Source organism: Monodon monoceros, unplaced genomic scaffold (assembly GCF_005190385.1).
Source record: "Monodon monoceros isolate NGI ecotype Baffin Bay Population unplaced genomic scaffold, NGI_Narwhal_1 Super_Scaffold_8, whole genome shotgun sequence".
Classification (NCBI taxonomy): Eukaryota; Metazoa; Chordata; class Mammalia; order Artiodactyla; family Monodontidae; genus Monodon; species Monodon monoceros.
The window spans coordinates 57,305,574-57,332,319 of record NW_021703785.1 but is presented as its reverse complement, the minus strand read 5'-3'; the positions used below and the strand labels follow the sequence as shown (position 1 = coordinate 57,332,319).

General features: G+C 35.4%; 2 protein-coding genes across 5 annotated transcripts in view; one reads left to right on the top strand and one right to left on the bottom strand.

Moving 5' to 3' along the window:
* LOC114888037 (histone-lysine N-methyltransferase SETDB2-like) overlaps positions 1–22,298 on the bottom strand; it is an 81,457-nt gene extending 59,159 nt beyond the window's left edge. The window contains exons 1-5 of one of the 3 annotated variants that reach the window (XM_029209918.1): positions 22,219–22,298; positions 15,667–16,031; positions 9,325–9,450; positions 8,271–8,315; positions 5,111–5,207 (exon numbers count right to left, since the gene is read on the bottom strand). In XM_029209918.1, the coding sequence (XP_029065751.1) occupies positions 5,111–5,207; positions 8,271–8,315; positions 9,325–9,450; positions 15,667–15,682 (284 nt within the window). In that variant the 5' untranslated portion in view covers positions 15,683–16,031; positions 22,219–22,298. Of the gene's footprint in view, positions 1–5,110; positions 5,208–8,270; positions 8,316–9,324; positions 9,451–15,666; positions 16,032–21,660; positions 21,891–22,218 lie in introns of those variants that run through there. The other 2 variants (XM_029209917.1, XM_029209920.1) reach the window with 2 other exon arrangements.
* A 93-nt stretch (positions 22,299–22,391) lies between these two features.
* CAB39L (calcium binding protein 39 like) overlaps positions 22,392–26,746 on the top strand; it is a 98,408-nt gene continuing 94,053 nt past the window's right edge. The window contains exon 1 of one of the 2 annotated variants that reach the window (XM_029210540.1): positions 22,392–22,470. The gene's annotated coding sequence lies outside the window, so the exon portion shown is untranslated. The remainder of the gene's footprint in view (positions 22,471–26,746) is intronic. The other variant, XM_029210541.1, reaches the window with a different exon arrangement.

The following is a 26,746-nucleotide window of genomic DNA, read 5'->3' as shown; positions in this document are numbered from 1 at the left end:
AACATGTTCTAGGTGTTTTCTGATTTTTTATCTTTTGAGATTAAATTTATAATGGCTCGCCAAGTTAAAAAAAATCGAAATGCTTGGATTTCATATGAAATTAAATCTATAAATTAATTTGGGAAGAATTACCATTTTTACAATATGCAGGTTTCCCATCCAGGCACATGGTAAGTTTATCCATTCATTAAAATCTTTAGAATTAATTTTCCTCAGGTATATACTTCTTGTAATTAGTCTCATTTATTTTACTTTCTGGTGTTGTGAATGGGGATTTAATTTCATATTGTCTAAAGGTATAGAGTTTCATATTTTTATTTTATGTGACTGTCAACCCTCGTTTTAGCGTAATAATTTTACACTTGCATCTTAGATTTTCTAGAAGGATAAGACTATCTACAAATAATTTTACTTTGTACATTTCAATAATCATATTTTCTTTTACATTCTATTATACTGGCTAGAATTTCCATAAAAATACTGAATAACAATTATGATAGTGGGCACTTCTGTCTTAATCTTTATTTAAAGGAAATGTCTCTAAGTTTCACCAGTATATATGACACAGATGCTGGTTTAAGAAACATATTCTCTCCCACATTAAGAAAAAATTCTTCAAAATGGTACAGATGAACCGGTTTGCAGGGCAGAAATAGACACACAGATGTAGAGAACAAACGTATGGACGCCAAGGGGGGAAGTTGTGGGGGTGGGATGAATGGGGAGATTGGGATTGACATATATACACTAATATGTATAAAACATAAATAATAAGAACCTAATGTATAAAAAAATTAATAAAATTCAAAAATTCAAAAAAAAAGAGTTCTATTTCTAATGGTTCATATTACTTTTAAAAGTCTTTTGGCATCTTATCTTAAGCTTTTTTTCCTGTGGTTTACTTCTGTAAAATAATATATTTCCTAATACTAAATCATTCTTGCTTGACTAGTATAAATTCTAAGTCATCTCATTAATATTTCTCTGGATTAGAATTGCTAAAATTTTATTTAGAAGCTCCATATCCACAATAGTGATATTTTAAACTTTTTAGGGCCATAAACCCTTTGACAATCCGAGGAAAGCTATGAACCCTCTCTAGAAATACACTATAAACATAAAACTTTGCATACCATGCAGGGCCTCCATTGTCTCTAGTTTAAGGACTCATCTTTATTATAGTTAACTCTATATTTAGATGGTTTCTATGCCACTGCCATTTCTTAAATACTATATCTTATACATTCTGACTCCTCTTTTGGTCAGCAAGAGGATTTTCGAGAAAATTTTCCAGAAGGTTATGTATATAGATGTTTTCTGAGCTTTTGCAAAGGTGCTAGCCTGATTTTTGCTGTTTTGTTGGCTTTTTTTGTTTGTTTGTTTTGATACTTGTAAGATATTTATACATTAAGACTGATATTAAAACTTTTTAAAAATCAATACTTATCTATTAGTAATTTTCATTTCTGTGGTACTTGGTAAAACCTTTTGCCTCCAGACTTGATATTTTCTTATACTCAGAAGTTACCTTCTTTGACTATTGCTTCTGCTTCACTTATTCTAGCTTCTTGTGTTTTTGTTCATTTGTTTGTTCTAGTTCAGAAAAAACAGGGCAGATTTTTCCAAAAGCAATGATTCTGTTAGGCAAGTTTACATTATTTTTTAATATATTGAGAACATCTACATTTCATATTTATTTAAGTACCAAATTTTTTAATGGAAAATATATGTATTTTCATTTTCTAGCTGCTGGAACAATTCTGAATACTAGTTTAGACATTGTGATTTCCTGCACTGCCGTTGTAAGCAGTAGCACATTGGTCCTAACTCTGTCACCTTAGCTTGAAATTCTTAACATTTTGTAAAGAACATTATAACATGGATGATCCTGAAAATATTTTACAGTGTTCACTAAAATTGTTGGTTTTCTGTTAATAGCTTCTTTTTTGAGAACATTATTCATCATTCTGTTCTTTTTCTCACTCATTTGCCCTTTTCTTCTACATTTTGGGTAATCTTTCTTTTTTTTTTTTAAATAAATTTATTTATTTATGGCTGCATTGGCTCTTCGTTGCTGCGCGGTCTTTCTCTCACAGCAACGAGCGGGGGCTACTCTTCGTTGCGGTGTGCGGACTTCTCAGGCTCAGTAGCTATGGCGCACGGGCTTAGTTGTTCCGCAGCATGTGGGGACTTCCCGGACCAGGGCTCGAACCTGGGTACCCTGCATTGGCAGGCGGATTCCTAACCACTGCGCCACCAGGGAAGTCCCGATTTGGGGTAATCTTAAAGATCCCAGACTATACCTTTAATTTCCTTAATTGACTTTCACAATGAATACTTTCTTAAAAGAAAGGCTGGGATAAAACTGATCACTGCACTACTATTTATAATAGTAAATATTTGGAACAATCTAATTATCCATCCTTAAAGGAATGGAATTAATAAAATGTATTCTCACATGATGGAAATCCAAACAAGGAGATGAAATAAATCTATAACACGGAAGCAACATGATTAGATCTCAAAACTAATGCTGAGTAGGGACTTCCCTGGTGGCACAGTGGTTAGGAATCTGCCTGCCAGTACAGGGGACACAGGTTTGAGCCCTGGCCTGGGAAGATACCACATGCCGCGGAGCAACTAACCCGTGCGCCACAACTACTGAGCCTGTGCTCTAGAGCCTGCGAGTCACAACTACTGAGCCCATGTGCTGCAACTACTGAAGCCTGCGTGCCTAGAGCCTGTGCTCTGCAACAAGAGAAGCCACTGCAATCAGAAGCCCACACACCGCAACGAAGAATAGCCCTCACTTGCGCCGCAACTAGAGAAAGCCCACCCACAGCAATAAAGACCCAACGCAGACAAAAAAATTAAAATAAATTAAATTAAAAAAAAAAAACTTTCAAAAAACTAATGCTGAGTAAAACAAGAAGGTACATATATGAATATTTATGTAAAATTTAAAAACTATAATAGCACTATATATTATTTATGGCTATATAAATATTAAAAAATGAACTAGAAAAATAACTGATGATAGTGACTGCTCCTAGAGAAGCAGAGAGGGCAACGGAACTTTGTCATGGTGAGAAGGTAGGTATGGCTCAAAGAGATTATAGTGTTTTGTTTTCTTTTTAAAAAAGAGACTGGAAGCAAATACAATGAAAGGTTAATAGCTGTTAATTCTGGATGGTGTGAGTATGGGTTTCTGCCATATCCCTTTTTATGTTTTCAATCTTTAAGATTTCTCAAAAAGGTAGCAAAAAATATTGGATGAGAATGCAGCTAAAAGATCAATGCAAATCCATCACCACCCATGGACTACAATGCAGTAGCACCTAATACATTAAAAATGAGGGGGGAAAAAAAGCAGAAAAAATGAGGTAAGGTTATGTTTTCCCTTAAATAACTTCAGTATGTTTTAGTATTTTTGAAACATGCTGGGGGTACATCCATAGTAAGAAATATATTCTATAATGTACTTTTTGTTTTGTTCTTCCATTTAACTTCTATCTTCCTTAGCCTAGTCTACGTTTCTGTTTTTATTTATTTATTTATTTAGGTATCCAATATTTCCTTGTTTTTTGAAGCCTGTGCCTGGAATTGCTTTTCCCCTATTATTAAGTGCCAAGTTCCTTTCTACCACTTTTTCATTAAATGTATTCTGAACTATAAGCAGTACCATTTACTTGTCTACCTAAGATATAGATCCCTTTGTTTGGTTTCACTCAGTATTCACTGTAATAAATTCTCTTAGGCTCTCACAGCTTTGTTCTTTGTTTTGATATAGGCTAATTTACTCTCAAGTAATTTATATAGCTACAGTGTTGTACAACCAGTAAACTGAATGTTTCATTTCCCTTTTCAGCTTGACTTAGCCAACTAAATTATGTTCCAAACTGGGTTCTGTGGCATTCTTTTCTACAAATGTCATCATTTGATTTCCCCTATTTTGGGGGAAGGGGAATATGAAATACTAATTTGAAGATTCAAAAAGTTCTTCTCTGAATATGAAGGGATTAACTTAGGGTATACGCAAGAGAGAAAATTGTATATAAGCTATCATTAGTTCTTAAATAAAAACTAAAATTTGTACAGTAATTTACAGTTTACAATGTATTTTTATGTAATTTCCTCATGTGACACTTAATAAGTACAGCTCTAAGTTAGTCATTACTGGAACAATAGACAATTAGAACTACTTACGACTAAAATGTAAGAGTAAACATGCTGGTAAAATCTGTAATTTGGAATTTAGGGTTTCAAGAAAGTTAGCTAAGCTGGCTTACAAGTACTCTTCTGGTGACTAATTTAATAAAAATCAAGAGGTGTAAGGCTCAAGTTATCAGGCAATTAACAAAGGAAAAAATCTTTTTATATTTATAAAGAAAAGTTAGAAAAGCAGAAAAACATGGAAATGAAATACTGATATGAACCTCAGAAGTGATTCTTTTCCTAAAAATTAATTAAAAAAAAAAAAGAAATGATTCTTTTCTTATCTATGCTTCATTTCATAAAACAAATGAAAGAAAACCAACCTACTACAAATCTCAGGAGTTAAGTAACCTAATTTCAATCCAATTTTGTGGGGAGGAAGATCAACTTTCTTACATGTATGAAGATACTTTACTGGAAAAAAACAAAAACAAAAATAAAGAAAACCAATCCTATGCACAGTGCTGTAGATCTAGTTACTGACCCTGCAAAAACACAAAAATGCTGTAAGTAAACAACGGATACGTAGGTAAAGCAGGGTTATCTGGTATTGTCTGCATCTTTCTGCCAGTCTCTGGGTAGGGGTAAACTGATGATAGTGGCTACTTCTATCAGTCACTATAGGGGCTTCTCTGTTTTTATTTGGCTTGAGAACTGTTTTGTCATTAGACACCTTGAACTACAAGGCAGAACATGGCTTCACAGAATGCCAACTGATTTCCCAGCTCTTGACAAGTCTGATGTACATAAAGTACACAACTTTTAAAACTTTTGATGGGAAAGCATCCTTTTTTATATATTTTACCTACTCTTACGTCAAATGATTAGCAACAGTAAATCCCTTTTTGGGAGCAAAAGCATTAATGACATAAATAAATTTAACTTATATACATACAGAGAGGTATAGTCTTCTGGAAAGGAGTCTTCATGTGATGTAGAGGGCAATGAACTTGATTTGTTTTCCTGTGCATTCTGGGTCACAGACGTATGATCTACATGAAAAAATTACAAACTTAACAAGAACACCAAGTTAAAAATCACTCACTGTAAAATCTAAATAGTATCTTTATTGACTAGATATATATATAGCCCTTAAATCTGAAAACATATTAAATTTCAAGATTGAGCCAAAAAATTAGGTGTCAACATTGTCAAAAACATTAAGAAAATAAGATAGGATAAAATAAAAGACTTAGGATAGAAGAGATTTCTACTGCAGAAATTGTAGTTTGGCCGACCTTTATCTGAATTTTAATCAACCTTTAAAGTGAAACATCAAGTATCCCTATTTCTGCTTGTATTTTACAAAAAAACATAACTCTTAAAGGCTCTATTAAGGTCACAAAATTGAAAGTTTATGTATCTTTTGTTTTCTAATTATTCTATTACTATCTATTTTGGGGGGAGAGAGGGAGGTATTTGGGTACCTCTTTTTGTCTTTCCATTTGTATTTTCATATTTCTCTTAGTTTCTCCTATATCTTTCCACACGTACTTTCATCTCATTTGTTGTCTCTTCTTTTTCAACTTCATCTATTCTTTCTAACATGACTCCACTATAGAAATAAGCTATGTATTTAATGAAAAAGTTATAGATTTCCTGCTCCTATTTTGAAAAAAATGGATATGTAGAATATTCTATGTTTGGTTTTAAAAAATTGTGCTTCCTCCTATGCAGCAGTGGACCTTAAGAAAAAAAGTGATTCTCATCCTGCCTTAGATTATTAACTTGCATTGGTCCTTTAGTGCAGACCACTCTTATTAAAAAGAAAAAAAAAGTTTAAGTAAATAATAGTTTAAGTTATAATCCAAGGTTATCCTTGGCTAATTAGAAAGCATAAAAAACCCTCTTTATACAGGTGAGAAAAGAAGATTTAAAATCTGATAGTTGAAGAGAGCTGAGTAAATAATAACTGATTAAAAATTAAATAAGTTTAACAAGTTAAGAATTTCCCAGCTAATTTCTTTGAATGAGCCATATAAAGCCATATTAACAAATAGGAACAAAACAAATAAATATAAGCATAGTTAGAAATAAGATTTACTAAAAAACATGGAGATTTTAAATTAACCATTAGATAAGGGGAGAAAGGAGAAATAATAATTTCTTTCAAGAAAACAGTATCCAAGTCTTTGTATGGGGATACAGCAAATATTTACAGAATTATACACAATCAAAGAAAATTAAAGGTAATTAGTGGTTTGGAGAATTCAGGCTGGATCTGGGATGGCTTGTTTTGACCTCAACACCAAGTCCTTTTGTTTCCCCCAGTCTCAGTATTCCTTTTAATATAAATACTAACATGAATCTTTATTACTAGAAAGTGTTTAATCCGTACATATGCTAGCAATGTCAATTACATAACTCCCCAATTACTTTTAAAACATTGCTCTACCACTAGCAAACATATACTTTTATTTTGATAAATCTGTTACACTTCAGATGAACTATATAAAAATATGAAACTATAGTACTCAGTATTTCTATTGATGAAATCTTTACTTTAAAAGAACCAAAACAGGGCTTCCCTGGTGGCGCAGTGGTTGAGGGTCTGCCTGCCGGTGCAGGGGACGTGGGCTCGTGCCCTGGTCCCGGAGGATCCCATATGCTGCGGAGCGGCTGGGCCCGTGAGCCATGGCTGCTGAGCCTGCGCGTCCAGAGCCTGTGCTCCGAAACAGGAGAGGCCACAGCGGTGAGAGGCCCGCGTACCGCAGAAAAAAAAAAAAAAAAAAAAAAAAAGAACCAAAACAAAACCCAACCTATATTCTTTTAGTGGGAAAGACTGTTTCAGAAAGAAAAAAAAAACAAAAAAACGTTGCTTAGAATTAATTCCTCTTACCACCTCCTGCATTTAAAGCTTCTCTTGCAAAGCAAATGTAATCCCTTAAGGATGTGTTGATTCCAAGTGCTATTGAAGGATACTGAAAGACTGTTTTCTTAAAGAATCTACTCTTCTAAAACTGTACATTAGCTACTGAAATTGAAAATACTTTTGAATAACAAAAGCTCTCTTTAAAATAAACTTGGGACTTCCCTGGCGGTCCACTGGTTAAGACTCCTCTTTTCCACTGCAGAGGCATGGGTTCAATCTCTGGTCAGGGAACGATGATCCCGCATGTCTCGGCACAGCAATCAATAATCAGTCAATCAATAAATCAATAAATAAAACTAAACTGATGATGTTAAGTCATTTTTCAGAGATTTAAAACCTTATGGCTCCAAATTATGAGTTAAAATAATAATTTGTTGAAATATTTACCAATATTAATTAAAATTTAGTAAATGTACCTCCTCAACACTTTAGCAAATTAATGATAGTCTAAGATTTATAGGACAGTGATTCTGATAAAATAACTTGCTTTTTAATTTAAAAAATTTTTAATTGACATATAGTTGATCTATAATGTTGTGTTAGTTTCTGGTGTACAGCAAAGTGATTCAGATATATATATATATATATATATATATATATATATATACACACACACACGTATTTTTTTCATATTCTTCTCCATAATGGTTTATTATAGGATATTGAATATAGTTCCCTGTGCTATACAGGACTTGTTGTTTATCTAAAATAACTTTTCAATTTTTCTTTTTATAATCCTGGTACATTATCTTTGTTCAATTACTTCTAAAATAAATTTGTTAGACTGATGGTCTAATAATAATCTAGAAATGAAAAAAATTTCCATCAATTTATCTATACCAGAATGTGCCTTTTAGTATTGTTCTTTACACAAAGTATCAATAGGTTTATAGTGGTTTGGAGTCTTGGAACACTATTTGCCCTTCTTATAGTAGAAGCGTTTTTGAAAAAGAGATACAATTCTTCCCGGAGAGGTTTAGTAGAGTATGCATTTCCTATGGGGTAGGACTTTTTGTTTACTAGGGAAACTGATTTCCATATATGGATCTTACAGTTTTATTTTTAAACTGTCTTCAGTTAACTTGACATAATTAAGGCTGGCTTGCTTCAAAGCAAGAAAACAGCAGAGAATATTCTAGATTGGGATTAGAAATGTACATACCCTTTATCAAAGTTGACTTACTATTTATAGTTGCTTCCTTCACTAGAATCATTGCTTGGATGTATTCTGTTAAGGAAAGGAAAAAAGAATGAAAACAATCAGCAGCAGTATCATCTTCACTCAAGATGTCAGCTACTGTACTAGGCAATTTACATACTTTATCTCATTCAATCTTCACAACTCCTCTAAGAGGTTCTTATGATTATCTACTGAATACATTAAAGACAAAGAAATTAAGGCCTAGTGGTTAAGCTGTTTATTCCAGGTCAATAAGCTAGAAAGTGGCAGATCTGGATTCAAACCTAGATATATCTGATTCATGAAGGAATGAGAAGGAATATTAAAATGAAAAATACTATTAATTTTGTGGACAAGCACATCATAGATTAATGTCATAAGAACATCCATAAAGTATTAAGAATATCCTGGGGAAAAATAAAGGATAGTCGGGGGAGATTTTGCTTGAAAATCATATGTTCTGATGGAATGAAGGAAATTTCCATATAAAAGTCTATGTTCTACAACCACTTAGGTTGAAGACAAAGAAGCAGAAAAAATACTGGGTTGACTGAACTGACCGCCTATGTAGAACGCAAGGTTTGCTTTCTGAAGACTACTAAGGCAAGTTCTGTTTAAAGCAGGCAAAATATATTTATATATTTACTTTTATATTAAAGAAAATAAGTTGTCTCTGAATGATTGGGTAATACATAATTTCTGTTATATTCTTCTATATGTACCAAATGTTCTACAATGAGTTTTGCAATACACCCCCCCAAAAAAAGATAAAATGAGGGAGAAGAAGGTAGCCTGAGATAAATTCAGCAGCTATTATTCAAAGTAACCAGCTTCATCCAGTTTTACAAAATGTCCACAGTATGGTAAAAACAAGTTTTTATAGAAGCAGGACACACACACACACAAAAAGCAAGTAGAACTGATGTTAGGTTCTTAAAAAACAAAAGAAGTTATTTGACTTTTAAAACGAACAGCAATACTGGAAACAGAATTATACTATATTATCAGTGGGTAATATTCAGCATTAAATGTACTGAACGTTTTTATTGCTTCATACCTTTATTTGTGGCAGATCCATCTTTGATCTTTTGTTTCAGTGACTGCAGCACATTTTGCACTTGTTCAAATATGAAATCCACTTTCCCATCATCTTCTAGCTCCATCCAGAAAGTTTTTGCATCACCTAAAGAAAAAATAATAGCCTAAGAGCTCAACAGACATAATTTTCCTAAGGCACATGTTATTAAAAATATACTTGGTTTCTAAATAAAAATCAAAATTTAACTGGCCTATTACTTTCCTTGAAGAAAAAGATTTTGGTCACTGTTTCTTTACAACGACCTACAAGCAAAAAATATGACCTAGGTATCTCACTTATTTCTGATAATTTTAAAAAAAATGCGTTGAAAACTTCAGTGACACTTTTTTTTTTTTTTTAACTTTAAATGCCTAAACAATTTATTTTTCTTTCTGTGTAGTGACACTATTTCTTGACTGGAAAACAGAAGGAATGACTTCATTCTAGGGGTGGGAGTGGGTGTATTTATAGACACATTCATTTTAAAAGTTTCAAGGACATAACCTCCATTGAGTATGGAAGTGGAAGGTTCCAGAAGGAAACATCTCAACAATTGTTGAAATAACTAAATGTCTAACAATAATGCTTTAAAAACTATCTTTGATAGTAACTTTTTAATAATTATGTTGACTGAAAGAAAAATGCACAAACTACAAGTTGCACATTATGTTTTATTTGGCAAACTACTGAGGACCACAGCCTGGGAAACAGCCTTTCAGACAGCTCTGAGGAACTTCTCTGAAGAGGTAAGGGAGGAGCCAGGATATACAGAAGTTTTTTGCTGGAGGGAGTGGGGCTGGGGGGCGGTGGTAATAAAACATGTAGTCAAACATCAAAAGATTACTGCTAATCACAAAAGACAGACATCTCAGTTTAATGATTTTAGTGCTTTTCTGTGTCTGGGGAGATGCAAGAGTTTGGGCTCATTGAAGTTATTCCTCAGACATGCATCTTAACTATCTAGGACTAGTATCCGGTTTTTCTACACTCTGAACTCCCCTCAGGGCGTGCTGCTGCGGGCGGATGTAGTGGATGACGGCTTGATGGCAGGCAATATTCACTGTTTACTGAAATGGCAGGCAACATTTTTTGTTCACACTTACAGGAGGCAAAATAATGTTTAAAGCTTTTATAGATAAAGTTATATAGATAAGCCAACATTTCAGATGCCCAGCAAGCTAACACCTTAATCAAAAATTTTCTAGCGAAATCATCCTTTCAAAGCTGAAAACAGAAATACGAGAAATGCAATTAAAATAAATAGGCGAAAGTCAAATCTTACACCATGTTTAAAAGTAACAGGGGCTTCCCTGGTGGCGCAGTGGTTGAGAGTCCGCCTGCCGATGCAGGGGACACGGGTTCGTGCCCCGGTCCGGAAAGATCCCACATGCCGCAGAGCGGCTGGGCCCATGAGCCATGGCCGCTGAGCCTGCACGTCCGGAGCCTGTGCTCCACAACGGGAGAGGGGCCACAACAGTGAGAGGCCCTCATACCGCAAAAATAAATAAATAAATAAAAATAAAAGTAACAAAAAATACCTAAAATGTTAAACACAAATTATTTATAAAATATATAAAATTAATGTATAAAATGTTTAAAATGAATAGGGCCTTAAGCAAAGGAGAAACATAACAAAAACTGCACTGTAGAAAGGTCACTTGAGAAGCCATTGGGAGGATTAATGAGCAGACAGCGTAGTAAGTTTACAAAAAATACATTTTCCTTAATATTAAAAATTAAACCCAGAGCCTCCAAGTTGGTAATGGAGTGAGATTCTTCAAAAGAGGCTTAGGACTCAGAGTCCCAACTCTCCCTGGCAGTCATCTAACCAAAGGGGGACCTCTGGCTAATTAGGGCTGCTGCTACCATAGAAGCCTCAGGAGGGGTGCTGTTTCCCTGTTAACTCTCTGGCCTGGTGTACTACACAAGACTAAGCCTACTTTTCCTTTTTCCCCGTAGCACAGTTCAGACAAAGGTTTCAACATTTGAAAAACATGCAATGTGAAAGGACAAAAGGAATGAGAAATGATGTTTTAGAGACAGATAGGGGCTGTGACATAGCCTTGAGTGCCATGCTAAGCAACTTTATTTTTATATGGAAGGCTATAGGGAGCCACTCAAGAGGTTTAAGCATCTTACTATGTTATTAATTTTGCTTCTAAAAAATCACTAAAGTGGCAGTGGGAAGAGGGACGAGACAAGAATGATTTCTATATTTCTGGCTCAGGCAACCATATGTATAATAATGGTATCCACTGCGATAGGGAATAAAGGTAGAGAGACAAGTGAGAAATTCAAGTAGGGTGAGTAAACTGGATGCACAGGCTCCAGGGTAAGATCTGATCCAGATATACAAATTTTGGAGTCAATAGCACACAAATTCTTGCTAAAGCCACAAAATAGATGTGATTAGAGAGAATCTGTAGAATGAGATGAGGGTCTTCTGTAGAACATCAACATGGAGTGCTTATTAAATACATCGATAATGACCTAGGTATGTGTACACGTATATATCTATATTTCTCCATCCATCACTTGAAGAGCTTCAGGACATTGGTACAGAGAATCTCTGAACACCTTTGAGCCTGTTATCAGCAAACTGTAGTCTATGAACTCCTGGGAGTTCCCAAATCCTTTCAGACAATACGCTAGGTCAAACTATTTTAATAGTAATATCAAGACATTATTTGCCCTTTTCTTCCCTATACTGACATTAACTGATGGTTCAAAAGCACTGGTGAGTAAAAATGTTGGAGCCTTAGTGTGAATCAAGGCAGTTGCACTAAACTACTAGTAAGTCATTATTATTATTTACCACCAATTTCACTTAAGAAGGTCCTTGATAAAGCAACATAAATAATTACCAAAAAAATAATAATAATTACCACAATACAATGGCTGTTTCAAGGAAAAGCACTAGGGAGATTGTTTGAGTTGTAAGCTAAACTAGCTGGTTTTTTTTTTTTTTCATAGAAAACCATTTTTCCTTAAAAGAACCACTAATAAAAATTATGTTTTTTTCCAACTTGGGTGTCTGGTACACATTTGCTCAAACATGAATAAAGGGAGCCTATCACTTGAAGGACAAAAGTAACAGCATTTGTTGCTAATGAAAAATTCAAGCTATCAAGTTGAAACTGAAAATTTAGAAAACTTGCATCTGCCATGGTAAGCTTGAGAGCTTCTCAATAACTAATCACTTTTTGATGAGATTGGTAGCAATATTAACAAATGTAATATTTAAATACTGTATGATTAAATGTGTCAACATTTGGAAAAATCGGCATAATTCATTGAACCAATGTTTTCCAAGTGGCCAATGCATGATGTTATAAAATCATACATGTGTAAAAGGCCCATCAAAGTGCGAGACAAACCAATGGATTTTTAATGTAACATAGTGTAAAAAAAGCTCACTGATAAGAATTCAGATTCCACACTATAACTAACCTTGAAGGAATGACTACTTGTTGAGTTTTGTAGTTGTATCAAAGAAAAATATCCACAATTATCTGAGAGGCTATTAAAATATTCTTCCTTTTTCCAACTTCTTGTCTGTGTGAAGCTTCATTCTCTTTATACATTTACACCAAAGCAACATATCACAACAGACTGAATGCAGAAGGAGATCTGAGAATCTCTCTTCTATTAAGCCAACTATTAAAGAGATTTGTAAAAATATAAAACAATGGTTTTCTCACTAATTATTTTCATTTCAGAAAATAGTTATGTCTCACAAAAATGTAATTTGTTAACATGTTGGGTTTATTATTTAAAAAAAAATAAGCCAATTACCATTTTTGAAGCTTCTCAGTTTTCTAATACAGTAAATATGAATAGATATTATCCACATAAACAAAAGCTGTTAGGGGTTTTAAACACTTTTAAGAGTATAAAGTAGGGCTTCCCTGGTGGCGCAGTGGTTGAGAGTCCGCCTGCCGATGCAGGGGTACACGAGTTCGTGCCCTGGTCCGGGAAGATCCCACATGCCGTGGAGCGGCTGGGCCCGTGAGCCATGGCCGCTGAGCCTGCGCGTCCAGAGCCTGTGCTCCGCAACGGGAGAGGCCACAACAGTGAGAGGCCCGAGTACCGCAAAAAAAAAAAAAAAAAAGAGTATAAAGTAGTCCTGAGACCAAAAGAAAGTTTGAAACCACTGGCCTAGATAACTGTCCAGTGAAATTAGTACTACAATTAATACAATCTGTAAACAATCTGCATATTACAAGTATGTTAAAGGGTGGTGAAACTATTCTGTATGATACTGTAGTGGTGTATACATGACATTATGCATTCGTCAAAACCTATAGAACTTGAAAGCACAAAGAGTGAAGCTTAATGTATGCAAATTTTAAAATATCATTTAAGAGATCAGGGATCCCAGGAAGGAATGTATACACAACCTCTCTGAAGGGCTGAGTGGAAAAGGTGCTGACCTAAATAACTTTGGAAATAAATGGACTCTGTAAAACTATAGGCAAAAGGAAGTTGCACAAGCACTGAGGTGTCACACCTGGGAATAAGTTTACAGTACTTCTGATACTGCTATACATATATACTAGAATCGAGCAATTAAATAAATGGATAACAGACAATGGGAATTTATAGATAAGCAAGGAGAGTAAGCTAGAATAATCCATGTGGTAATGGATTAGAGCCAGAAACATCAGTATAAACTCATGTTTAGCTCAATACAGATACAGATGGTTACATATAGAAATATTTATAGATATGTGTATATACAATTATATTTATATATACTTTGCTCTGTCAGCTGAGAGGGCCAGAAGCAAGACACCCCAATAACAAATGAATACACCTACTGCCCAGATCTTAGTTTGTAATACCATTTTCCAATAAAAGGAACCAGGAGGGCTCATTCAAGAAATGGCTCATTCTAGGACTATGGCAATATACAAGATGAGCCTGGAGCATCATATAGTACCAGAAAATAAGGAAGTGCTAAAAACCAAAAGCAAAGAACAAAACAAAACCCACCTACATTGATGAGGGTATGTCAAAGAGACAGGAAGCTGACCGAAAGAGCTCCAAATGCCTAATCCTGGGACAATTTGAAGAACAAAATGAAACAGTACTGGATTATAACCCAAAGTATACAGTAAGTGTCCATGAATCCATACTGATGTAAATAAATGACTGAATAAAACATATACTGGGGAAAGGAAACAAATCTCCCTTGCAGAAGAATTCTGAAAAATTAATGTAAATATTCTGTTCTCAAAGAGGAGGAGCATAAATTCATGTTCCTTAAGTATGGGCTACACACAGTGAATTCCTGTCAAAGAGTATAGTAGAGAAAGGGAGAAAAAAAGAGAGTAGTAATTTACAGTGGAGAAGCCACTTAACACTATGTCAGCCAGGTGATCTAGCTCAACAACAGCAGGTGAGAAATCATGTTGGTAACATGCGCCCTTGATATCATTTCATAAAACTGACACTTTACCTCTATGGTCTTCCTCCCCAAAATCCACTACCCCAGTCTAATCGCGAGAAAAACAAAAATCAGTCAAAAAAGTCCAATGAAGGGGCATCTTACAAAACACTTGGATACAAAATCTTACAAAAACAAGGGAAGTCTGAGAAACTGTCATATGCAAAAGGACCCTAAGGAGACATAAGTAAATGTAATGTATCCTGGATGGGATCCTGGAATAGAAAAAGACATAAAGTAAGGAAATAAGAATAAACTATGGACTTCAGTTAATTATAATGGGTCAATAATGGTTCATTAATTGTAACAAATGTACCAGCCAAATGTAAGATTTTAATCATAGGCAGAACTGGGTGCAGAGAATATGAGAACTCTCTGTACTATCAATTTTTCTGTAAATCTGTAAGTTTTCTAAAAAAAAGAAAGTGTATTTTTTTTTTTTTTTCGGTACACGGGCCTCTCACTGTTGTGGCCTCTCCCGTTGCGGAGCACAGGCTCCGGATGCACAGGCTCAGCGGCCATGACTCACGGGCCCAGCCGCTCCGTGGCATGTGGGATCCTTCCAGACCGGGGCATGAACCCGTGTCCCCTGCATCGGCAGGCGGACTCTCAACCACTGCGCCACCAGGGAAGCCCAAAGTGTATTTTTAAAAAGTACATTAAGGTACTGACTTAGTATTACAGATACACAACTAATTATAAAGACAATCAAAATTGTTGCTACATGAGAGTAAATCCTATAAATCCTATTAATTCTTTCTAATTCAGAAAAGTTACTTGCACAGAAAAACCTTGAAAATTCCACAATTCAGCTTCATTAAGTAGTCTATATACTTTTAAACATAAAGTTTAACAATGGTTTTTCAACCTACCATTTTTTTCTCCCATTTTTGGCGTTGTTTACAAACATAAAATTCTTCAAAATTAACTTTATCAAAGAACTGAATCACTTTGATTGTAGAATATAACTGGAATCCAACTGTGGTCTCTATGAAGTTTGCAGTACTCAGAGAAAATACATCATTATACCACTCTAAACCAAATATTCTTTGATACTTGAATTTTCAAGTAGAAATTGTGGTTGAAGAAACTTTCAGAAATGATCACTAGTCCAACTTAATGACAAGTCCATGCATCTTCATCAAGTGAATACATATAGTCGTATCAGATCATTGACAATATTATTTTAAAAATAAAAACCAACTCCATCTTTCGGTCCATGAATGCATGAAACATTCTGTAAGGAAAACAATAAGGAATGGTGCATATTGGTAAATAATAAAATATATAAGAAAAAAGAGATTGTTATAACAATAGTGCTATCCTTTAAAACAGCATGAACTATTACGAAAAAAGAATACATGTTAACTGAAAAAACATGTAAAATATCAGTATTAGGAAAATTACGGAAAAATTAAGAATCATCTACTTAATGTTAATTAATATAACAGAAAAATTAAGATCTACTTAACATATGTTAATTAATATAAATTAACTCCATTTTAAAAAACTTTTTAAATGGGGATAATAATGCTAACTACCTCAAAAGATTGTTGTGAGGTTAAGACTTAATCACCTAGAATACCTGGCACATTACAAAGGACTCAATAAATGCTAGCAATTATTATTATTCTTTCAGTATATATACTTTTAAAACAAAATTTGAATTTTAGTTATGTATAATTTTTTATAATCTTTCATTGATAATATATCCTGTACTTTCTCTCGTCATTAATGTTTTCCTGTAATATGAGTTTTAAGTGGCTGTATAATGTACTTTGGTCAATAATCCATATATTAAATTACACTAAAGAACAATTATTATGTTCTTTAGTGTAATATGAACAATTATAAACAATAATTATGCAATTATTAAAATTTAATAAGTTAATAATTAGTACTATAAATAAACCTGTATAGTGTACATTTAGATTATTTCTATTTTTCCAGTATAATAAATAAGGCTGGAATATATCTTATGCATATCTGATTATTTCCTGAAGATATACACCTAGAGGTAGAACTAAAAGGTCAAAAAGAGATCAGCAATTTTAGTCTCAAGATGTTAGTCAACATATACATTCTTCTCCCACTGCCACACCCAATCTGCAGAAATGGTAATTTTTTTGTAATTAAAAATATAAAGTCATGTTGAAAACAAAAAGGGAATTCTCTATAGATTGAGTCTGTGCGACCTCTCTGGGGAAAGGAAACAGATGGGAAGTTGCAGAGATAATGCCAACCACAAACACATCACCACGGCAAAAGGAAGAGTAAATCCTCTCAGAGGAGATGAATACACAACCAAGAACCATCAAACATACGAAGAAAGCTACACCATGAAAGAGACTTAACAAGCCTACCAAACTGATGAACTTATATTAAGGAGGAGAATTAATAGAGCATCCTGAAAATAATTTTAAAGCAAATACTGTATTTAATATCAAAGAGCTAAAGAAGGAAACCTCATCTATGAAAAAACATACAATTTTTAAAAATAACCAATTGGCTATCTTGGATATAAAAACAGTTATTGAATAAACTCAATAGATAGATATAATAGCATAGACTCAGATGAAGAGCCAGTTAATAAACTGAGAGACTGAGTTGAGTAATTCACTCAGAACACAGAGCAAAGAAAAAAAAGGAGGGATAACTAGAATGAAGAGGCAATAATGACCAAAAATTTCTCAGAACTGGAAAACACATTAGCCTACTAATGTGGCTAGTGTGGGTAAGGGTCCATTGAGTATCAAGCAAGATAAACTTTTTAATACCACTAGACAAACCGTGGATAAACTTCAGAATATCAAGAAAAAAGACAAAGTCTCAGAAACTTTCAGAAAATCTAGATTATCTAAAAGGAATGTTTATTAGACTGGTACTCAGACTTCTCATCAGAAATGCCAGATGCAAAGTGTTAAGGGAAAATAAGTCTGAATCCAGATACTATTTCAGCCAAGGTATCTTTCAACGGGGGTTGGGGGGAAGGCTTTTACAGACACTCAAAGACTCTGAAAGAAATAAAGAAGTACTTCATGAATAAAAACTAATGTAGAAGGAAGTACTGAGGTAAAAGAAGCAAAAGTGAGCAAATAAATGAGTAAAACACATTAATGCTACATAAATACAGATTAAAAATGGGTTTTAATGATGAAACCAAATTGCTAGAAGATATAACCATAGGAAATTTACATTCTTTTTTGAAGGAGGGATGGAAGAGGATTCTTGCAAGATCTGAGAAAATAAAGTAGAAGCATACTAAGTTCTTCGTAGGGAGGATATCAATACAAACGAAATGTAGACTTTGCTAGGAAAATATAAATTTAATAATTGTGTTAAAAATGTAAAAGTAGGGACTTCCCTGGTGGTCCAGTGGTAAAGAATCCGCCTTACAATACAGGGGACGTGGGTTCGATCCCTGGTCATAAAACTAAGATCCCACATGCCGCAGGGCAACTAAGCCCTCTCCCCGCAGCTACTCAGCTCAACTAGAGCCCGCGCACCCTCGAGCGTGCAAGCCACAGCTAAAGCCCGCGCAAGACAACGAAGGGCCCGCACGCCGCAACTAAGACCGACGCAGCCAAAAATAAATAAAATTTAAAAATAATAAATAAACCTTTAGAAAAAAATGTAAAAGTAATCTATGAAAAAGAAAACAGAACAAAGAAAACCTCAATTAAAACCTTGGGGCAAACCTCAATTAAAATGAGAAATGGAAAAATATAAGATATAAAGGATACAATGGGAAGCAAGGTAAATAAGAGGACAAGAAAAAGGCCAATTATGTTAATAATCACAAAAAAGGTGAATGTGTTCAGTCTTACTTATTAAAGGACAGACTCTCAGATTAAATTGCAAGCAAAACCTAGCTATATTTTAAAATAAGAGACCCACTTAAAACTCACAAAATGTCATCAAAAGGTTGAAATGAAGGGATGTGAAAAAAAGACATACCAGCAAATACAAGAAGAAACATTCATATCAAACAAAATAGAAGTTAATATGAAAACCAATAAAAGAGACAAATATTTTACACTGACAGAACAATTCACCATGAATATCTAACTGAACTTATTGACTAAATACCAACTAGGCTCAAGAAAAAAAGAAAAAAAAAAAACAATTAGAGGGATAAATACGAAAAGGAAATTAAAACAATTAAAGATCTTACCAGAGCTGCATGCCACACATCCCCATCTCTCACTCCCAGTATACCAGGTCCAAAAAGTTTTATAGAAGAATTCTACAAAACTTTCAAGGAATGGATAATTTCCATAGTATACAAACTGTTCAAGAGCAGAAAAAATATGGGAGGCTACTCAACATTTTTTTGAGGTTACTGTAACCTTGACGCATAAGAAAAGAAACTCAAGGCCAAACGCACTTCTTGGTATAGAAGCAAATATAGTAAGTAAAAACACGCAGCAGTAGAGTAAAAGTATGTTACCAAAGTATGGTTTATACCAGGAATACCCAAAAAGTTTAGCATTGTAAAGTTACTCAATGTAAATTTCTACATTAACAGATAAATAGAGGAAAACTATCATCTTAAATACAGAAAGACACACAAAAGAATTTCAATAAAAGTCAACAACTATTCTGGGGTGGGCCGGGGGCGGTGGGGCGGGGCGGTGGGGAAGAGGAAGGACTCTTGCAAACTAGGAATAAAAGAGAATTTCTTTAACCCGATAAAGACTACCTACCAAAACAAAGAAGTAAATATCATATTCAATGAGGAAACATCAGAAGCATTTTCGTTACAGTCAGGCACCAGATGGGGACACTTGCCACCAATGTAAGTTTGGTACTGGAAGTCTTAGAGAAATACAGTAAAATAAAAAGAGACCTAAAGATTGTAAAGAAGAGAAAAATCTAACTGTAGAATAAATAATTGAAAACTAACAAACTTAAAATTTTAACTTAAAGTTAAAAGCCAACCAAAGAGTTGGGAGAAAATGCTTGTAACATTTTTTAACAATGGTAACAAAAAGTGGACATAGCCACAGACTCTAAAGAAATTTTTAAAAACTATGCAGGATACACAGTAACCAGGATGCAAAAAGAACTCCTCAAATCATTAAGAAAAAGATAATTCAATAGAAAAATGGGCAATTTAAAAAAAGAAATTATAGAAACATATATATTATAGGTCAATAAACATATGAATAGATACTGCAGTTTTACTGGTAATCAGAGAATGAAAAAAATTTTTAAATGAGTATAATTTTCATCCATCAGATGGACAAAAAGTACAAAGATAGTATCTCATGTTGATCTAGATTGTAGCGAAATTGAACTGTCATAGACTACTTTGTAGGATGTGTAAATTAGTAGAAGTATTTTGGAGGCAAATTTGGCAATACCTATTAAAATTAAAAATGTTCATAACTTAAAACCAAGCAATTCCACTTTTAGGTATATGTTCTTGAGAAACAGCACACGTGCACAGCAAAACAAATACAAGGATATCCCTGCAGCACTGTTTGAAAGGTGAAAAACTGAACAACCTAATGTCCATCAAGAGGAGAATGGTAAATAAAATGCTCTACATAGTACATATCAAGCAAAATATAATTTAACATGAAAATCGATAAATGAGACAAAGATAAATACTTTACATTAACAGAACAATTCAGTCATACATTGGAACACTATCTAGCAGGTGAAAGAAATGAGCTGTAAATAACATAACAAGCTATAAAATAACACGTTTACACGCAAAAACACTGTCAAGTGAATAAAATTACAAAATTATATGGTATGATACCACTTCGATTTTTAAGAATTACAAATGCATATATGCACCTACAGAGAATATGTAAGTGTAAAAAAGGACTTGAAGGCTCTGCATCAAAGTCTTGAGTGTGGAATGGGAGGAGAAGGGGGTAGGTAATGGATTGTGGATTGTGCTCTGTATCTGTAAGGTTCTAATTTCATAAAAGGAGAATGCAAAAATGCACTAATTTAAATATTAAGTATATAACTTTCAAAAAGGGACTGTCCATTTTAAAGCCTTCTGGAGCATATTGCCAAACTGCCTTCCAGAAATGTTCTACCAATTTATACTTCCACCTGTAGCATATAAGCACTCAGTAATAGCTTCGTTTTAAAGAAAGCTCTCACCAGTGTTGTTTATACCTTCTGAAAATTTAAAAGTAACTGAACTTACAAAATTAAAACATGTTTAGTGAAGAAAATTTGCAAAATATAGTAAAGCATAGAGAAGAAAATTTAAATCACTCATAATCTCATCATCCAGAGACAACCAGTGTTATTTGAGAGTGTAACAGAATTTTAAAATGTGCTCATATTTTTTCCCCTTCTTTTTCATTTTGGCAGAAAAATAGTCTGTTTCGCTTCATTTTATGGTTCCTTTTCGTTTTTACAAATAGGCTCTTAGGAAACTGTGACCATTTCCTCTCTGTTATGTTCTAATTGTGATGACAGTAATGAACATTTATTGCGTATAAACCATGTGACAGGCAGGCTTCTAAATACTTCACGTGTTCGTATTAATGTGCCTAACAATCATGTGGGATAAATTAGCATGCCCGTTTTTCTCACAAGGAAGCTAAAGCCGCCACACTGTAAGTGGCAGGGAACAACTAAGGAACCAAGCAGCCTGGTTTTTGAGCCCGTTTTTTGATTATTCCAATCTACCGCCTCATTAATACATGCAGAGCTCACTGCAGGTTTCCACCTGCCGAAGAGCACAATTACATACTGTTCCTTATTTAACTACCTGTTGGGGATAATTTCTTATTGGATTGTGGTTAACGAGGGTCAGGAGCTCTTAGGATCTGACCTCAACTCCGTGATCTTGGGTAAATGATTTTACTTATTTAGGGTTTGTGTGGTCTTACCTGTGAAATGGGTCAGTGGTTAAACCATCAAATTCTGCTTCTGGATTTTGGACTGCAGTCCACTCCCTGCAGCCCCTTTTACAGCCTCAGGTTCCCCAGCTGCTTAGGAATCACCTCACATGAAGATGTGCACCGGGTGACAAGAGACTGGAATGCGGGCTGAGAACTCAGAGCGCCCGCAGTCCCTTCTCCAGCCCGGGACTGCACGTGGGTGAAAGAAGGGAGGTGACAAGGGCTGGGATCCACGCGGCCGAGAGCTCCGCCGCGTTCCCGGGTGCTGGGCCGAAAGAGCCGTCGGGAGGGCCAACCACGACCGTGCCTCGGTTACACCGGCTCGACTGCGGTTTCCACGCCTCCCGCTCCGTTGGCGAGGCTGGGTTCCCCCGCGGGTCGGACTCCTCTCTCACTGCACGCCACCGAGACCCCACGGCCCCAGGTGCCCTCTGGCCGAGAAGTACTTCACCATATACTAGACCTCACCTCAGCAAAAACAGTCCCGCCTCGCTTCAGCAGGGACGGAGGACCGCCCAAACCCTAATGGCCAGGCCTAACACTAACCCGAAATGGGAGGAGTCGGACACTGAAGGTTCCCAACACCTGGCCCGGAGCCCATTGGCTGCACACCCACTGGGTCCACGCCTCAGAACTTCCGCGTGCGTACCGTCGGCAACGCGGGAGCGTCGGAGCGCGCCGTCTCCCGATTGGCTGTCAGAACTCTCGGGTTGTCTCGCGCTCTCTGGCTGGACCAATGGGGATATCCGCAGTCGAGAGGACGGCATCGCTGGAGTGGTGGCTCAGCTGTTTCCTCTGGTAGGTGGTTGGAGCCATCTTGGGTGTGTCTGGGACGGGGCTGCTTGGCGGTTGAAAGCGTGCTTAGCAGCTCAAGATATAGAGGTGTTCTGAGGGAGCAGTGGAGGAGAGGAAGGGCCTGAGGAAACAGACCTGGCGCCTTCTTACTTCCCTGAAAGGGAAAGGTTTTCCTGGTCTGAGTCTCAGCCCTGGCTAGGAAGAGCGATAAATGGTGGCGGTGATGGGGAACGCAGGCTTTGGTTGGTTTGTTATTGTCGGGGCTTGGCGAGGACTCTGATGCCTTAACAGTGATCCCTTGGGTTCCAGGGAACTATTCCAATAATCTTTGTCTCGAAAAGATTCTGACCATCAACCCTCTTTACTGACAAAGGAGGTTGGCTGATGGACTGCCTGATTCAGAAAGGAACAAGGCTGGTAATGGAAGGGGACGGGGGAGATACCTCACGACTGTCCTCAGATTCGAAAGAGACGTCTTCATTTTCTGTCGTTTGCGAGGGAGTGACTGCTAAAGTGTTTGCCGTACTCGGTAGTTAACCTCTGACTAAGGCCCTCCTTTGGTAGTAGTGAGCGTCAGGTTCTGCGTTAGGGCAGTTTTATTCATTAAGTGTACAGCCAGCATTCCTGCAGTGGTCTTTTTTTAAAAGCAAGAAAGTAGTTGATCTTTGCAGAAACAGTGGAAATGAAGGAAGAATTTTGTCAAATTTTGGTTTTCCTTGTTACAATCTAATGAAGATTTAGGAATCTCCGGGTTTGCCTTGGCATCCTTGGTTGCTTCGTCATGGGTAGGGAGAGGTTTTTGTAAGAAAAAGCATCTTAACTTCTCAGCTCTTTGGGGATGGGAGGAGGGAGACAGGAATTACCTCCTTTTCCTCCTTATTATTTAAAAAAATCGAAGTAGAAAGCACGCATGGTTATTCATTTGAGGGGAAATTTTATCGGATCTGAAAACCTAGCTAAAAGGTTAATATTTTGTGATTAACTTCAGCAGTTTTGACAATCATGAGATGAAAGCAGACACTTATTGCCTTGAGTTTAGTTTTCATTTATCCAAGGTTAACTGGTAACCCAACTCAAAAGTACCATGGCAGGAATACCAAAGAGAACAGCAGTAAAATAATAATTGAAAATTAATTTTCTTTTACAATTTTACTTTTTATTCATGAGTCTTAAAAACTTAAGTTGCGAGAGTTCAGTATCAGTAATTTAGTGGTGAGTTGATGGCTAAGGTACTACGTACATAAGGAATGTTGGTGTCTGTGGAGAGTTTTGGAACCAATCCTGGGCGGATTTCCAGGAAGGACTGTATAGGCTATCAAAGTAAAGTTGGTGGGAATTCCCTGGCGGTCCAGTGGTTAGGACTCTGTGCTTCCATTGCAGGGGGCACAGGTTCAGTCCCTGTTTGGGGAACTAAGATCCCACAAGCTGTGCAGTGCAGCCAAAAAAAAAAAGTAAGCTATTGGTGACTAACAAACACCAATAACACAAAGTAGCTGCTCAGTAAATGTTTGCAAAAACTTTTGGATAGCGTTCACATATCATAGTTACTGGCATATATTCAAAAGTGTAACTGTTGATTGAATACATTTAAAACATACAGTGATTGGGAGGTATGGATATATACATTTTTTTAGCCTAACTGAAACATAATTTTTTAACCTGCTTTCTGGAAAACTTGACCTTCAGTTTGTTTGAACTAAATTTATTTGTTGCTTCCACTTTATACATGTGAGTAATAATGAGGACAGGTTCATAAATCTTTTGTGAGGTCTGTTTATGAGATCCTACTATAAGGAAATTTAGATAATGAAAATGAACCCTCAAGTAATAATGCTGTAGTTGCATTTTTTCTTGAAAGCATACAGTCTCAGTAAATGATACCAAACTTATTAGTGCCTTCGATCTCTTCTGCTGAAGAAAATTTATTGCTTTTCTATTTTCTTTTTTTTTGGGTTTTATTTTATTTTTTTATACAGCAGGTTCTTATTAGTTATCCATTTTATACATTTAGTGTATATATATCAATCCCAATCTATTTTCTTTTTAACACAACTTAAAGTCAAAATACTACATTTACATTTACTGTATTGTGTAAATATGTTCTGTATGTAATTTTAAAATAACAAATTAGGTTAACTGTCTTCAGATTTTTCTTTGAAGAATACAGTTCTCTAGATTTCATAATATATAATCTGAAGATCTGTAGAAATTTTTTAAAATATCACTTTTGCATGAACAATGTTAAGTAACTTTAAGTAAAAGTCATTTAACTTGGATTGATATGTTAGAGATTATTTTTTATTGCAGTCTCATATATACAAATTTAGATTTTCTCCCCATTATCAAGTGATGCACCGTTTAATTATAAAAGAAAAAATTTGATGATACCTTTTAAATGAATATGTTTTGTGACAGAATGTATATTAGAATCTCTTTATCTAATAGAGCATAAAAAAGTCAATAAAAACTGCTCTCAGAACCTGTTTGGAATTGTTGTGTTTGGTACTTAAAAAATCCAAATTATTTTATGAGTGAAGGTTTTAGAGTGATTATAAGCACTTCTTTTTTATTATTATTAAAGTATAGTTGACTTATTATATTATTTTCAGGTGTAAACCACAGTAATTCAATATTTTTATAGATTACACATCATACAAAGTTATTATAAAATATTGACTATATTTGTTATTGAACCAAACTTGAGTCTGGTCACCTGCCATGCAGCAAAGCCTATTTATTGACACTGGGTATGGTGAAGGAAAGTACACCATTTATTGTAGGGCCCAGGAAGGAGTATGGGCAGCTCATGCGCAAAAGACCCAAACTCCTGGATGGTTTTCAGGGGATCAGTTTTAAAAGCAACATTTGGGGGTGAGGGCTGCAAGATTCATGACTTTCTTCTGATTGCTTGGTGGTGAGGTAGCAGGATGACATTTCAGGAATCTCAATCATCAATCTTCTGGTTCCAACCAGTCTGGGGTCTAGTGCTTGAGAATGTAGTCACTGTCCTCCACCTGCGTGAGTGGGGGGCCTTAGTTCCTGACAAAGATATCTGTCAGATTGTTATGTATATCCCTTGAGGAGGAACTAGGATTCTGCTTTATTGCCGAATTACTGCCATTATTTTTTTTGTTTAACCACTTTTCCTTTGTTTCTGCATTCTCTCATTTCCCTAATTAGTAATTGCCTGTGCCTGCTCTTTGGAACTCAGGGAAAGCCTGGAAGACTAGAGACATTTTTTACAAACAAAAAATGGGGGAAATGGAGGGGCTTTTGTACACAGGAGGACCCCCACCCAGGACCTGTTTGATTTCAGTACTCCCTTTAGTTTTATATTCTTCTTTCTTGAGAGGAAAAGGTGTGGGACAAGAAATGGAATAAAGTTTTGGATAGAGAGGTTAATAATAAACTCAGCAGAGGAACTCAGTTTTAGGGGGACTCAGTTGCATATTCCCTGTGCTGTATATTACATTCTTATAACTTTTTAATTTTATACCTAGTAGCTTGTACCTCTTAATCCCCTTCACCTACTTTGCCCCTTCCCCTACGCCCCTCCCCTTTGGTAGCCACTAGTTTGTTCTTTGTATCTTTGAGTCTGTTTCTGCTTTGTTATATTTGTTCATTTGTTTTATTTTTTAGATTCCACATATAAGTAACAATACAAGCACCTCTTTATTTAAAAAAAAATTAAAATGTGATAGGTTTTCCCCTCGTACTAAATTGCATATAATAATCATTCCTCTTTTTAAATTTATTTTTGAAGTACCAGAAATACCTTGCTGGGCTTTGTAAATAATTTTGACCATACAAATGTCACTTTGGGGGAACATTTTGAGATTTTCAGAAATATTTCTATATTCCTCCTTAATTTGGTGTGTTTCACCATTATTTTTCTGGTATTCAACCAATAAGGTCCATTATGGGAATAAATTAAATGATGTGACTAAAAATAAAAAATGACTTAAAACTATATAAAGACCATCCTACTGCATAGCACAGGGAACTATAGTCAATATCCTGAGATAAACCGTAATGGAAAAGAATATAATAAATGTATACATGTATAACTGAATCACTTTGTGGTACTGTAGAAATTAACCCAACATTGTAAATCAACTATACTTCATTTTTATTTTTTAAGAAGATTTATTATTTATTTATTTAATTTATTTTTGGCTGCATTGGGTCTTAGTTGCGGCACACGGGATCTTCTTTGAGGTATGCGGGATCTTTCCTTGCAGTGTGCAGGCTTCTTACTAGTTGTAGCACGCAGGCTCCA